This window comes from Chelonoidis abingdonii, chromosome 22 (assembly GCF_003597395.2).
Source record: "Chelonoidis abingdonii isolate Lonesome George chromosome 22, CheloAbing_2.0, whole genome shotgun sequence".
NCBI lineage: Eukaryota > Metazoa > Chordata > Testudines > Testudinidae > Chelonoidis > Chelonoidis abingdonii.
This window is the reverse complement of record NC_133790.1, coordinates 8,557,081-8,571,900: the sequence shown is the minus strand read 5'-3', so window position 1 is coordinate 8,571,900 and position 14,820 is coordinate 8,557,081. Positions and strand designations below refer to the sequence as shown.

Below are 14,820 nucleotides of genomic sequence, written 5' to 3'. Positions count from 1 at the left end.
TCCTAAATATGCATGTACCCCTGCTGTTCTTCCCTAGTAACTAGGGCTTGTTCACAATTTGTAATGCCTATAATTGAATTGTGATGGAAAAAATAGATCAACATATTTCAAAAGTCATAGGTGCGTTTGTCTAGCCCAGAGGTCGGCAACCTTTCAGAAGTAGTGTGCCAACTCTTCATTTAATAACTCTAATTTAAGGTTCTGCATGCCAGTAATACATTAATGTTTTTAGAAGGTCTCTTTCTATAAGTGTATAATATATAACTAAACTATTGTTGTATATAAAGTAAATAAGGTTTTTAATTTTAAATGAAGCTTCTCAAATATTTTAAATTAAAATGCAGAGCCCCTCGGACCGGTGGCCAGGACCCGAGCAGTGTGAGTGCCACTGAAAATCAGCTCACTTGCTGCCTTCAGCACGCATGTTATAGGTTGCCTACCCCTGGTCGAGCCAAATAGTTATGGCTCAGTCATGGCCTTCACTGGTAGAAATGTGCTGGTGGGAAGCGCTCAGAGAGTGGGGGCTCAAGACATTATGCTACATAACAAACAGTCATAACAGTTCTCTTGCTGGCTGTTTAATCACTTTCACTTTTCTTTCCTACTTTTTTGTGAAAGCCTATTGTGCCATAATATTAAAAATTTACTGGGACAAATTCTGCACTTGTTTACTTTGTTTACCTTTATTCTGAACTAGTTAAAATGGAATAAAAGCAAGGCTTTACATCCAGCATGACTACATTATAGTCCTCTTAAACCCTACTGAAGGGATTTACATTTAAATCCGTCTCGGTCTTGATGGTCTCAGTATATAGTGACAGATCTCTGGGACCCTGAAAGAATCACCTCTTCAAAGACAGATCAGTTTAAGTAACTGCCATAATTGTGCTGGGTGAAGAGTTTTGGTTTTTCTTTCCCAGTCATTCAGTAAGAGAAACAACACAGCAGCTGACAAGATGAAGAAACAAGCCAAATCAAGTGATGTCTTTTAAGGAAAGTACTATAGCAGAACTCCTGAAAAACCGTATCAGATATTAGTTTGCCATCCACTCTAGACAAAATCTATTTCACACTGCAAAATCAGAGTTACAGGCCTGCAGAAACAGACTTTAAATGCCCTCAGATCTCTGCTAAAGAAGTCTGTTTGTGGAATAAATATCACAGGTTAAGTCCTGTTGTATGTGGGAGTAATGCCACTCAAGTCAGTGGAGTTTACCAAGACTGAATATGTCCCTCTGAATTTCTTCACTGCATCTTCCTAGGGTATGTCTACACTGCAATTAGACACCTGTAGCTGGCCCAGGCCAGCTGACTTGGGCTCGCAGAGCTGAGGCAAAGGGGCTGTTTAATTGTGGTTGTAGACGTTTGGACTCAGGCTGCAGCCCAAGCTCTTGAATCTTCCCACATCACAAGGTTCTAGAGCCCAGGTGCCAGCCCAAATCCAAATGTCTACATTGCAATAAAACAGCCCCTTAGCCCAAGCCCCGCAAGTACAAATGAGCTGGCGTAGGCCAACCTCTGGTTTTTAATTGCTTAGTCTCTTTCCTGCAATGTGAGTCCTTCACCTCTTGTATGAAGAGTACCTCAGCACAGAAATTACAATGCTCAAAGTCATTCTAAGCTACTGCACCAAAATGTGTCAATTTGGGCAGAAAAACATTTTGAGTGAGGTATTTTCATAACAAGCAATATTATAACAAGAGTTTCACTCGTTCCTTATATGTACATTGTATACACACAATATCGGGACTCAGTATAGTTGGAATTCTCAGTTAAATTTCACATATGGACATGAGATAAATCAGTGTTTCTTAAACTGGGGATCCTGACCCAAAAGGGGGTCACAAGGCTATTGTAGAGGGGCCATGAAATCACAACAATATTGCTGGGAGAATGGGGAGCTGGAAGGGTGGGTACAGCAGCCACAGCTCTCTGGCCACCCATCTCTGAAGGCAGCGCCACCAATAGCAGCAGTACAGAAGGATGACAATACCATACCATGCCACCATACTTCTGCACTTCTGCTGATGGCAGTGCTGCCTTCAGAGCTGGTGGCTGGCCGGTGGCTGGCCAGCAGCTGCCACTCTCTGACCAGACAGCTCTGAAGGTAGTTCAGACGTAAGGGTGGCAATACCATGAGTACACTTGTATGAGCATGTACAGTAATTTGCTATCACTTTTTGGGGAGGTCATCACAGCCTGAAATATTTTCCAAGAGGAGCCCAGCAAAAATAGTTTGAAAACCCCTGAGATAGATGATGCCTCAGACAGGACACTTCTAAAAACAGTTCATGTGAGTGGCTCTCTATCTTTGTGTTTAATGCAACACTGTCAATTTTATTGTTAATTACATTTCTGTCTGAAAAGTTTTTACCTACTATTGATAAAAGTAACACCTACTATTACTAAAGCTGAAATTAGAAAAAAAATCTGTTTTTTGTTTGGTAATTTTGTGCATTTGACTTCCCTCTGTTTATAGTTGGTTGCAGTGTTTCGCTATGATCAGTCTTCCCCTGTTGTTTACTTTGTGCATGTGACAGCACTTTGTGCATAATCGGTTAGTTAGGTTGTTTTGTTTGTGCAGACCCTTCACAAATCAAGAGAGGAAACTGTGATTTTAAAAAACACATCAAACAAAAGTCAATAAAGGGATTTTAGGTCCGGTGTAATAAGTTCAATTATTTTTAATTATTTTAATTTGATGATTTCAGGTTTACAGTGTTCCTTTATATTAAGGCTTTTAGGGTATAACAAACAATCTTCCTTACTTAAGCCATGCTGGGTAAAGCATAAGCCTGACGTACTCATCCCCAGCAATGAACTTCAAGCTACTTGCAAGATCTAATGATCATACATACTTCCTTCTGCTGCTCCAACTGAGGAAGCCTCAGCCAACTCCTCCTGACGAGGGTTATCTGGATCTTCCTCCTTTTCATTTTCAGATATGGTAGACTCCACTGTTTCTACCGTACAGGATCAAAATGACACACATGTACAAAACAAATGCAATTTACTCAAGTAGCGACTGTACCACAAAAGGGGACCCCAAAAATCTGACATGCGGTCATACCGACAGAGATGAAACAGACACATGGGCTGCATAGATACAGAGCCCTATGCATGGACGGGGGAGTTACAAAAGCACACTGACATGGAGATACGTAGATGCAGGGAACATATGGATATATGCCAATATGGCTGGATGTGGACAGTGCACAGGCATAGGAACACTGACATGAGACACGTGGACAGGCACATGGACAGAGGAAATGGACAGAGGGAAATGAGATGGGCACAAGCAATGGTCCCAGGGTGGATTGGCAGGGGGCACATGTGATGGATGGAGGATCACAGGAGATGGAAATGGGGAATGGATAGACAAAAGAGGAGCATGGAAGACAAGGAGGATAATGGGGATGGACGATGGCTGGATATATCCCAAGTGAGGGTGACAAGGAGACATGGGATGGACAGTCAGGGGCCACAGGGCACTGGTGATGGAACTTTGGGTGTTGCCACCTCACCCCCTCGCTGGAAGTGGTTATTATATATGGGGTTTACAGTTTGGTTCAATGGCTCTCAATATACCCCCCGTAAAAATTTTTCACGCACCCCTGCACAAGAGATGGACATGGAGAGAGACACACAGGGGCTTGATGTACAGATAGATGGGACACTGAGGAAGGACGTGGGGAACACAGAGGATGGATAGACTGATGGAGAGAAAAACATAAGAGATGGCCAGCCCCATGGACAGGTGGACAGACTGGAGCACAAGGCATAAATGGGGGGGCACAGAGGATGGTCAGAGGCACAGACAGGAGACACGGGATGGAGGGCGCACATAGGGGAAGGGCAGACAGGCAGTTGGTGGGCAAGGAAAGGGCGGGGGACGGCTGGACTGAGAGGAGGACACAGGATGGGTGGTGAGCACGGGGGACAGACGCAGGGCTTGGGAGAAGCTGGCTGCGCGCAGAGGACAGACGGGGCCACCGGGCAAGGACTGACGGGCAGGCGGAGCGCCGGGCCGGGAGTCACACGGACGGAGAGACGCGCGGGGCGGGCAGGCGCAGCGCAGGGACGGACCGATCTCGATCTCGATCTCCTCCTGGCGCAGCTCGGTCCGCAGCAGCAGCGCGGCCCCCGCCACCTCCCCCTCCTCGCCGGCCGCGCGCTGGTTGAGGAAGCGCAGCACGATCTCGCCCTCCTCGCCATCGCCCCGGTTCAGCAGCTCCTCGAAGGGCGCCTGGTCGGAGAGGCCCAGGGCGTTCAGCACCCGGTCCCGCATCCACTGCACGCGGACATCGTCCAGGCTCATGGCGGGGCCGGGCCGGCAGCCGCGGGCAGCCGAGCCGCAGACCTCAACGGACGCTACCCGGTGCCCATAGCAACGGCTCGGGGCGGGAGCGGCCGCGGCGCGAGCCCTGCGCTTCCCGGAGCCCGCCTCCTTTCCCCTTCGCCGCGCGCCTCCTGGGCTGAGGGCGAGCGCCCCCATTTCCACCTCACCGTCCCTAGCCAGCAAGAACAGAGTGTGGGGGGTAATAGGCCCCTATATAAGGAAGAAGCCCCGCATATCACAACTGTCCCTATGCAATCAGGACATCTGGTCACCCTCCCAATCCCACCCAGCACCTTCCCCCACTCACCCTCATTCCCACCCCACTGCTCCCAGCCAGTACCTTCCCCCACTCACACCCCCAAACCACCTCACCTTCCTCTCCTCCTTATACTCTCCTTTTGCCCTGCCCTCCCCGCCTTGCGGGAAGGCTATCCCATGAGGTTCAGTACAACCCCACTCACCCTAGGGCCCCATGAATAGTGCCACTCAGGAGTCAGTTTCAGAGGGTTAGCTGTGTTTGTATCAGCAAAACACAAAAGCATATGCCCAAATAAATGTGTTAGGCTCTAAGTGCCATAAGGACTCCTAGTTGTGTTTACTCACAAGTCAGCCCCCCCTCCCCCCATAGCTTTGGGCCTGCCACCAGGGGCAAGGAAGTTTTCCTTTTTAAAAAGAAAGAGGGCTGAAAGGGCAGAAGCAGCAGTGGTACCTGGAGAGGTGGGGGGGGGGGGAAGAGTATAGGCAGCAGTACTAATTTTGGCCCATGCAACCTGCACCATGCTGGTGTTCCCTGGCTGACCTGGGGCAGGCTGGCAGCATGCAGGGGAAGGATGACCCTGTACAGAACTGGCCTCGTTCCCACCAGTCTCTGCAACATTTGTCAGTTGTTGCTTTTAGGGAGCGGGCCACTCCTGGGGGTTATGTTTCTGTGCTGGATGTGTGCGTGCCTAAGAACAGTGGTTATTTCTGCTTCTGCTCACTCAAGGCCGCTGCTCCAACAGAGAACAGCAGCATTAGAACCAGCATATTCCCATACTGTACTGGCTTAGTGCCTTCCAAAGCAAGTAATTAGAAGCAACTGTGCCTGTAGAAGACACAAGATGAGAAGAAAACAAGGGGGATGGAGGAGGGAAAGAAGCAGGGAACAGTTTATCCCGAATCCAAACCCAACAGCAGGCAGTGTTATCAGTTTAAGTGGATTGACAGTAGCCCCATTACCTACCACAGCACGTTCCAATTTTTTCCCCAGAATCCTCCCTTTGCTTTTTGGAATCTTTTCACACTTTATTAGTAATAAACACTAGTTCCTCAAGAAGGATTTTTCCTTCACTGTTTTACTTGGTTCTCAAAACAACCTGAATTAGTACAAAATGTCAACAAAATTCCACATAAAAATATTTTCACCGTACTGGTCTTTAACTGTCAAGTAATTTTTGTTTCATAGCAATAAAGTTTGGGGAGGGGGTATTCGCTTTCTAAATTCCAGGTTATGACACTGCACGTTTAGGGAATCTATTAAAAGAATGAAAATGTAAACTAACAATCAGTTACTAACTCCAGAGTGTATTTTCAGGCCTTAATCCAGCAAAGAACTCAGCCTCTCCCGTAAAAGTAACTGGAGTTTGCAGGACTGAGTCCTGACACACACCCTGATGCAGCAAGGACTTTAAATATGTGCTTAACTTCAAGCACTAGAGGTCCCACTGAAGTCAAGCAAACGACTCAAACACATATGTAACTTCAAGACTAAGTGCCTTGTTGAACCACAGCCAGAATGTTTTGAGATAGGCTGCTCAATGAAAGTTCAGACCCTACAATTCGAGTTACAGCAAAAATTCTGTGTGGGATTTACCTATGTGATCTTATGTCTCCACTCGAACAATTCTGAATTTAAACACACAAAAAAGTAGATCTTTAGTCAAAAATATGAAAATATTCTCAATTAAAATAAAATTTAGAGATAGAACGTAATGCATATGCAGGCTCTCATTAAGTGAAGCTTTATTCTTAGAAGAGGCCAAGTGGCCTGATTGGGGTTGCACAAGATGTGGTCTAATAGAAGAAAAATGAAAAGACTTAAGATTCAGTAACAAATGTAACTTTTTACAATAGTGGGAACCTCTTAAAATATTGTAAATAGGCAATTGAAATATTACATAGGACAAAATTTTAGTGGTATAGTTTAAGAGCTGCAAGAGTTAATTTTAAACAATTAAATACAACCAAACACTGCAGAATATTAATTCTGCAAATGGCAATTATATTTTATTTGGAATCAGTATAAAAGAAAAATGTAAACGTTAACTTATGCTGTTCTTATGGCACAAATATCAAACTATTATGGTAAAATATCCTAATTTTCATTTTGATATAAAAAAATGCAAAAGCACCGTCTCTTCCCCTCACATATATGCTTTTAAGTAACATTTCATAACTCAGTATAAACAACTTTGGTTCAGTAACATCAGATAAACCAGTCACTCCAATCAAGTTATATCCATAAATGTCTTTAAAGCCAAATACATACAGAATACATTTAAGGCCTGACTCTGCACTGGTCATAAAAATATAGTTTCCATTAATGGGAACTTTGCATGTGAAAGGTCTGTAGAATGAGCATTTAATACAACATATTCTGCTATATAATTTGAGTCACCTGTTAAAGACATCATAGAGGCCCTGATCTTGCAAAATGGTTTGGAATGGGCAATCCCTGAACCCAGTGGAGTTCCACACAAGTATAGGAGTCCACTCACACAGATCATTTATCAAAATTGGGGCATAAGACTATAAACTCCTCAATGAAGGGAGACAAAAAGAACCATAGTTGGGTTCCCCCTATCTGCCCTTAATTTTTCTTTTATCAAATGAAGCTTCAGGATGTGCACTTGCAAAGATTAAAGTAATAATTCTGGACAGAATTCGAGACACAAGGTTTTTTAAAAATTAAAAACAAAAAAAATATTGGTGTACTTTTAAAAATAGCCCCAAAAGAGCATTTTATATTAATATTTACCAGTTTATACTATTTTCGGTAATCTCCTGGGAATAACTACTGAAAACATACACTGTTTAATGTTAACTGCTTCCAGATTCCATTAGGTGGTAATTTAAGTTAATGAGGGGGTGTGATCACATGAGTAACATACAGTAATCTTGCTTTGTATTTTATATGACGAAAAGGAAATTAAGGTACTTAAGATCATTTAAAAGTATTCATTAAAGAATATAAACAGTCTCTTCTGGAAATAAAATACCTTTCTTATTTTTAGAACAAGCAATAAGATTATTTTTAGAATTATCTTAAAATTAATTTACAACATTAGTTTATTATGGAAAAAACATACATTTTATGCCTATATATTTTACAAGAGGCTCCAGATCGGCAATGTATTTGTCTGAAGGAGGTATATATTACAGAATTATTTGGCTACATTATAAGGCAATCAGTGATAAACATTTTTCTACAAACTGTACATCAGTGAGATCTAATTACATGATTTGTAGACAACTCTGAACACCTCTGCTTATGCCAATAAAATTATGCAATATCATCTTTATTAAAATGTAAAAAAATGTGCTTAAAGGAAAAAGGAGTAAACTTGTAACCTCCACCGGTGTAGAACTTGTTCTGAAATTCCACCCTGTAATGAGGAGAGAGAAAAAATATCCACACATTAATACACAACAACTCAGAGAACAAAACTAGGAGCCAGGAATTCATGAGATCTAATTCTGGCTCTAACACTGATGCTTTTAGGCTAGTTACTTAAACTTTCTGCCAGAGTCATTTGTTTTCAAAATACGCATTCTAAATTTTGGGCCTATCCTACCCAATAATGTCCCTTTAACAAACCAATGCACAGTTTAAAAAAAAAAAAAAAGGCATTTTTTTAAAATTAAAAGTTAGCACTTACCAGTGAAGTCGTACAGCATGTAGAAAAGCAGAAAGACCTTCCATGACCAAAAGAATAAATACAGTTAACGCAGCAAAGAAGGCTAAAACTGGAACTAACAGCAAGATTCCATATTCTGCATCCACACGAAGGCCCACTCTCATTATCATTGCCCACAGCACTTCTGATAACTCTACAAAACAAATGGTTTCCAAAATTACCTTTGGAAATATACATGTACCCAGTGAGTCTGTTTAACCAGTCTGCACTCCAGTTTCAATTATGTTACTGTGCTAGAATCTCCTGGATCAGAAAATGGAGCAAAAAATATACACTGGATTCCTTCAAAGGGGCACATCACAAGACGCTCAAGGAACTAAACATTGCACAATAATTAGTATTTTTTAACAGGTGGTAATTTGCATTCACCAGAACACTGAATGAGTAGTCTGTTTACTGTATAATCATATGTAATCAGGGCAGAATTATCTGGAGCTGCATAGGCTGTTTTGTTCTCTCAGGAAATAGCTTGTTTATAATTATAAACAGTCTCAGAATAAAATCTACTACTTATGACATCTAATTTATTAAAACCACAAATCCACTAACCAATACTTAATAGTTACAATTGCAAGTGAATCCAAGACACAGACCAGTGTTCACTACATTAACATTTAAGTACTAAGATATATGTTGGTCACACAGTTCGTTTTCTAGCTGCTTTAATTTCACACTGCAGAGCCAGCACACCTTTTCAGACAAGGGTTTTTTAAAAAATGTTTAGAAACAATATCACACTCAATAAGATTTTAATAAGCTCACAGGCATACAACACATCACTACTTCATCTGTATTAATTCAGTGTAGCATAAAATACCTATATAATTTGGCTGCGAAACACATTCCTGAAATCTGAACAAGAATATAAAATATGAAAAGGTTGGTGGTTTTTGTGATAACTCTCTCATGGTCTCTTAATGAATAATTACAGGGAAATGGGCAGTGTTTTTGGAACATAAATGCCCAGGTTCTAATTTAGAATAACACAAATTCAGAAATACACTAGTCCTGATTTAGGAAAGCATCCCTATTCAGGACAGCTCATAAGCACATACTTAACTTTAAGCCCGTACTTAAGTCCATCAGTATTCAGGAGAATATTTAAGCGCTTTCTCAAATCCTCGACACTAAAGGGGAAGACTTTAAATATCACATGACATAATATCACCATTTACAGAACCATTTTACAAGCTGACAGCCCTTCATATAATCAGGAGTGACAATAAAGCTATATACTACACGCAGCACTCCAAGTCACAATTCCACTTTTCAGTATAATGTGCTTTTCTATTAGTCCAGGTCAGTTAACTGGTCATTTAAAAAAAAAAAAAATCCCTAATCAGATAATTTCATAGCTAGGATACTCTAAAATGATCAAACAACAAAACCCGCATACAATATTAAAGTTACATTGGAATACGAAGACTTACGTGCATGAGCAAGACTTAGTGCCCAGAGTCTCAGGTATGAAGCAGTGTTGGAGATGCATCCTAGACAGTATTCAATGGTATGAATAGTCTGATTCATAAAAACATCTGCAAAGTTAAACTAACAACACATATATATGTAAATACACTTGCACACATTAAATCCATACTGTGGTGTGTGACAACGTACAACATGCATTTGCAAATCCACTATAGGTGTCAGATCGTTAAAAAAAATAAAATGTAAAGGTCAAATAATTTTTTAATATAATTAAACCAGTGCATAAACTCTAAAAGTTTACATGCTGATTGCACTGATGATAAATAAATATTCTAACAATGCAAGTAGGCATGTCAATTACTCTGAATGCATCTTATATGAACATATAGTTCTGCCATATTATAATGTGGTCTAATGGAGACCTGAGTTCTAATCCCAGCTAGGCTGTTCATTTACTATGTTAAGTTTGGGCAAATCACAAACGCTCTCTGCCTCAGCTTTTCCTGTCTCTAAAAGGGGGATAATTATTACTTTCAATCGTTGTAAAGCACTCTGAAATCCTCAGATGAAGAGAGCTATATAATAGTAAAGGATAATTATTAATGCAGTAATCTTGAGTTATGCAGGCTAGTACTAACAATCCCAAGATCAGTAACTTTTACTGTAAATCTTGATATCATTTCTTATGAAACTGTGGTACAATTTGTGCAATGTCTTTCAATAGAACTCTCCTATTTCCTAGATATATTAGCCCTACAGAAGTTAAGTCTCAAATCTCCCAATGAGATAAATATTATACTAATTTTGCAGATGAGTAAATTGAGGGACAGAGAGTTTAGGAGTGTTAATCAACTCCTATTAAAGTCAAAAGCACTCAGATAAAGCCTGAAGTGATTTGCCCAAGATTATATTATATCAGTGTTAGGAACTTGGAGTACAGCTCAAGACTCCAGATTTCCAGTTCCCACTAATGACAAGAGCACCTTGCCTTCCCACTGTCAAACTATATAACAAACTATTCAAATAATTACAATCAAGAGCCTTTTCTCTAGAGAAGAGTCCAAGATGAAAAGAAAAGGAGAAAGTTAGAGTATATTCTCCTCTTTGTCTTGACTAAAGGCACCCAAAAATCAAGTACCCATAAAACTATGCAAGAGAGCTTTGATGTTGCTTGATTAATTGTAGTTTAAAAGGAATGACTGTAGTCTCAGACAAAGTGCCTCATACAGCTATTTCCCATTATATCAAAACCCAGGAACTCTAGTAAGCTGAACTGATACATTTTTGTGATAAGAAATGCAGTGCAGCACAATCACAAATAACAGAATGTAAATTGTATGCAGCCAATCGATCGGGCCAGCTTTATAAAAGTCCCCTAGATGGCATTTTTAGAGATTCTAGGAACTCAACCTGGTTTAGTGTATGGCAATGGGCCAAGTATCACCCCATATAATTTTCCACTGATAACATGCTTTTAGGCCATTCTTATTACAGATGGTAGCTGAAAGTGTTACCTCTTCTCCATCCCCTTCTCTGTGCCCACTGTCTGAAGGGCTGCTTCCTTCCTCCACATCATGTGATCTCAACAGAGAAAGTTCTTCTTCACTTTCTTTTCGAACAAGTCTGTAGCCACTCTGCACAAAATGGAAACAGTATCAGTGTCAGTTCACTAACAAGAATTTTTGATGTCACTGTGACAGTTGCAGGTTTTTTTTGTATTTATTTAAAGCAGACATTGCAAAAAAATTAAGATTCTCAGGGTAGTCTACACTGCAATTAAAAACCCACAGCTGGCCTGTGCCAGCTGACTCAGGCTCCCAAAGCTTGGGCTATGGAACAGTTTAATTACAGTATAGACTTCTGAGCTTGGCCTGGAGCCCGGCCTCTGGGACTCTGCAAGGCAGGACTCTGGGAGGTGGGTGGGTCCCAGAGCCCAGGACAAGCTCAGAAGTCTACATGGCAATTAAACAGCTCCACAGCCCAAGATCCGCAAAACTGAATCTGCAGTCTTGGGCCAGCCATGAGTGTCTGTCTGCAGTGTAGACATACCCTCGGGACAATAGAAGCTGAGAAAGCTGAAGTGGAAAGGCCCTATTATGCAAAAATAGACATTAATTTTTCTAATTTGCATGCTCATATCAAGCTATAGGACATTTTACAGCTCAATGATTCTAGATACTTTCTTAATCTAAGAGAATTATTTATTTACCCATATTAACAAATTTAAATGTATCTTACATCTAATGTAGTTAAAAGAATTTTGACAAATATAATTTGTGAAAATATCTAATTAGTGAGTTTCCCGCTGTGGTTTTAAAACTTTATTGTACATAATTAGTAAAAGTTTTATTCACACATCTATGACCAAGAAAGTGTTACAGAAATAGCCAACAAATATAGCAACAAAGTGTTTCCTCTACTGATTTTGCAGCAGCAGCTAAGTGCAGTTCCCTGAGCTGCACTAATATCTGCCGTGCAGCTAGCTCACAAACACAGAAAAGGCCCAATTCTGCAAATACTCAGAAATCATGCATGTGAGTGTTTGTAGCACTGAGCCTATAGTTTGGAATGACAAATTGCTATGCAAGTTGAAATTGTTGTAGTCTGATTAAATTAACTTTGCTGTTTTTTAAACATTTAGGAAATCTATTTGTTAGAAAGGGAAAGGTGGCCAAAATCATAAGGAAAAGAAATTCTATGTTCAGGTTTCTAAAGGCTATTACAAGCAACGAGTAAAGTGAAACAGTTACTGGATAATGCCTTTTTAGAGCTTCCCCAGTATAGACGATAATGCTTTTTTTAAAAAATTAATTTTAGCCAAAAGGATTTATAATAAAACACCCTTTAATACAATGCTTGTCAATTTAGAAAATGCATGCTACAGGTATACAGTTCTTTCAATACATACTCTGTATGTTCCAATGCCTCGGCCTCCATTGTGCAACCAATACAAATAAAGTGGTTTTCCAAAAAGCATTACAGGAACAGAAAGCAAAGCAACAATAAATAAAAATCTCTGTAAAATAATCTGTTAGTGGGAGGAAAAAAGAAAAGGTGTTTAAGGATGAGTTCAGACAACCTCCCCCCAATTACTTAAATCATTTTTTTATTAATGAGGAAGAAGCAACTGATTTCCTTTAAGGCCCTGATTCAGCATTTGAGAAGTAACACCTGATTTCAGTGGACCTTAAACACATGCTTAAAGTTAAACATGCACTTAGAGTGTTTTGCTGATTCAGGGCCTTAAACAGCAGTTGTGGGAGCTCATCTGCTGGATTGGCCCCAAAAGGCAGGCAAGCCTGCCAATTTCCAAGCTTAAAAAGATTCTTTTGGTACACAAAATAGCATTAAAAACTAAAAGAGAAGAGATAGTCTGTGCTCTGTTCTGCGTCCCTTTTATTAAAGAGAATCAAAGCTAGCCTGAGCAAGGAGTACAGGATTTTGTTCTAAAAATAGCAAGTGTGTTGGGTTTTTTTAAATCTACACAAAAGCTTAGATGAAGTTTAAGAGCAAAATGCTCAGTCAGTCATGATGGATGTGCTTTTTATTTATCTTTTAAAAGAATCCTGATACAACCTCTTTACTGTCCCCACACTAGAGTCAGACATTAGCTTAATTTAACATTTAGATAATACTTTTTGTTCAATCACACTATTAAAGAACATATGATCTTCTGAATTCTATCAACCTCTTTTCAGTTTATAAGAGTAGTACTAACCTGTCCTGTATAAAAGGTGTCCACTCCACTAGTGGGAAACAGAAACATGTTAATAAACTGAATCAGAATGCTGGGCGCAGATCTGGAGTTTTCTGCAGAATAAGCTAGCCATTTAAAGATGATCATAAATACAAGATATCCAAAGATGCACAGCATGAATAAAAGTTCAGGAAGGAAAACCAAATAAACATTGTGCCTCTTCCTGAAATATCTAAAAAAAATAAAAAAGGAAAAAGAATTAATGATGAACAACCTTTACACAGAAAGATCACGTACAGTGTCCAATTCTATAAGCTGCTGAGAGCCCTTAACCCCTGTAGCATCAATGGAAGTTCGGAGTGTTCAGAAATAGAAACTGTATTAGAAATTATGAGCCAAATCCTGATTCTTTGAAGTCAATGGAAATTTTACCATGAATGTCAATGGTGTCAGGGCCTTAACAGAGGAAATGAAAGTCTTTTCAATTAAAAGAAAACAAAAATTATTGCAAACAGGGGCCTGAATCCTGCATACATTTATTCAAATACTTAACTTTAAAGAACTGAACCATCCCATTGATTTCAGTCAGACTACTCATGCCTTTAGTTCAGCATATGCATATTTGTAGGATTGGGGTCCAAGTAACAAAAACAGATTTATATTTCAAATAAAACCAAGGCATTAACAATGTTACACAGAAGAGGTTAAGAGGGGCCCAAAAGTGGCAGCTACAAACTCATCCTTCTCTAGAAGCACAACACAAAATCTTACTTCTCAAAGGCTACAGATTTTTCTGTGTAACACTAGCCTTCCTATATTTTTCCAAGGAAATCAGGATCTCAAGCAAAAACTGACTTGTTTTTGTAAAGCAATTTTCATAGTGAATTCACATTGCCTTTGCTCAGTTCTCAAAAACATTCCAGTTCCTTCCAATCTCAGATAATAAACAATGATCAGAAAAATGTCACATGTATTTGCTTGCATGTGTTTATTGCCACATTCATTTAACTTTAACTTCCCATACTTACAAGTGGTTAAAGACCCCCAAAATAACTCCAAAAGTCATGTGAGTCACTCCAAAAATCACAGACATTTTCATTTTGAAAGAATTTAAAAAACTGAGACGGTTGCTTGCCAGGTTCCAGATCTGAAGGGAAAATAAAAAATAAAAGAGAAATCAGTAAGATTAAATAGACTTTCCTAAAATGACTAGTTTGGGGTGTAACAATCTCTCCTCAGGAAACCTGCAATATGTCTACATTACAATTAAAAACCTGCAGCTGACTCATGTCAGCTGACTCAGGCTAAAGGGTTACTTAATTGTAGCATAGATGTTTGGGCTTGTCTATACCTCAATTCAACACCCCCGCAAGCCCAAACCCAAGCCCGAGTCAGCTGAC

General features: G+C 40.1%; 2 protein-coding genes across 2 annotated transcripts in view; both read right to left on the bottom strand.

Moving 5' to 3' along the window:
- Positions 1 to 4,328, bottom strand: part of DNAH10 (dynein axonemal heavy chain 10) — a 121,928-nt gene extending 117,600 nt beyond the window's left edge. The window contains exons 1-2 of the mRNA XM_075059969.1: positions 4,087 to 4,328; positions 2,859 to 2,963 (exon numbers count right to left, since the gene is read on the bottom strand). Of these exons, the coding sequence (XP_074916070.1) occupies positions 2,859 to 2,963; positions 4,087 to 4,318 (337 nt within the window). The 5' untranslated portion in view covers positions 4,319 to 4,328. The remainder of the gene's footprint in view (positions 1 to 2,858; positions 2,964 to 4,086) is intronic.
- A 2,250-nt stretch (positions 4,329 to 6,578) lies between these two features.
- Positions 6,579 to 14,820, bottom strand: part of ATP6V0A2 (ATPase H+ transporting V0 subunit a2) — a 50,274-nt gene continuing 42,032 nt past the window's right edge. The window contains exons 32-38 of the mRNA XM_032800516.2: positions 14,449 to 14,567; positions 13,442 to 13,652; positions 12,632 to 12,751; positions 11,238 to 11,357; positions 9,726 to 9,843; positions 8,257 to 8,428; positions 6,579 to 7,983 (exon numbers count right to left, since the gene is read on the bottom strand). Of these exons, the coding sequence (XP_032656407.2) occupies positions 7,881 to 7,983; positions 8,257 to 8,428; positions 9,726 to 9,843; positions 11,238 to 11,357; positions 12,632 to 12,751; positions 13,442 to 13,652; positions 14,449 to 14,567 (963 nt within the window). The 3' untranslated portion in view covers positions 6,579 to 7,880. The remainder of the gene's footprint in view (positions 7,984 to 8,256; positions 8,429 to 9,725; positions 9,844 to 11,237; positions 11,358 to 12,631; positions 12,752 to 13,441; positions 13,653 to 14,448; positions 14,568 to 14,820) is intronic.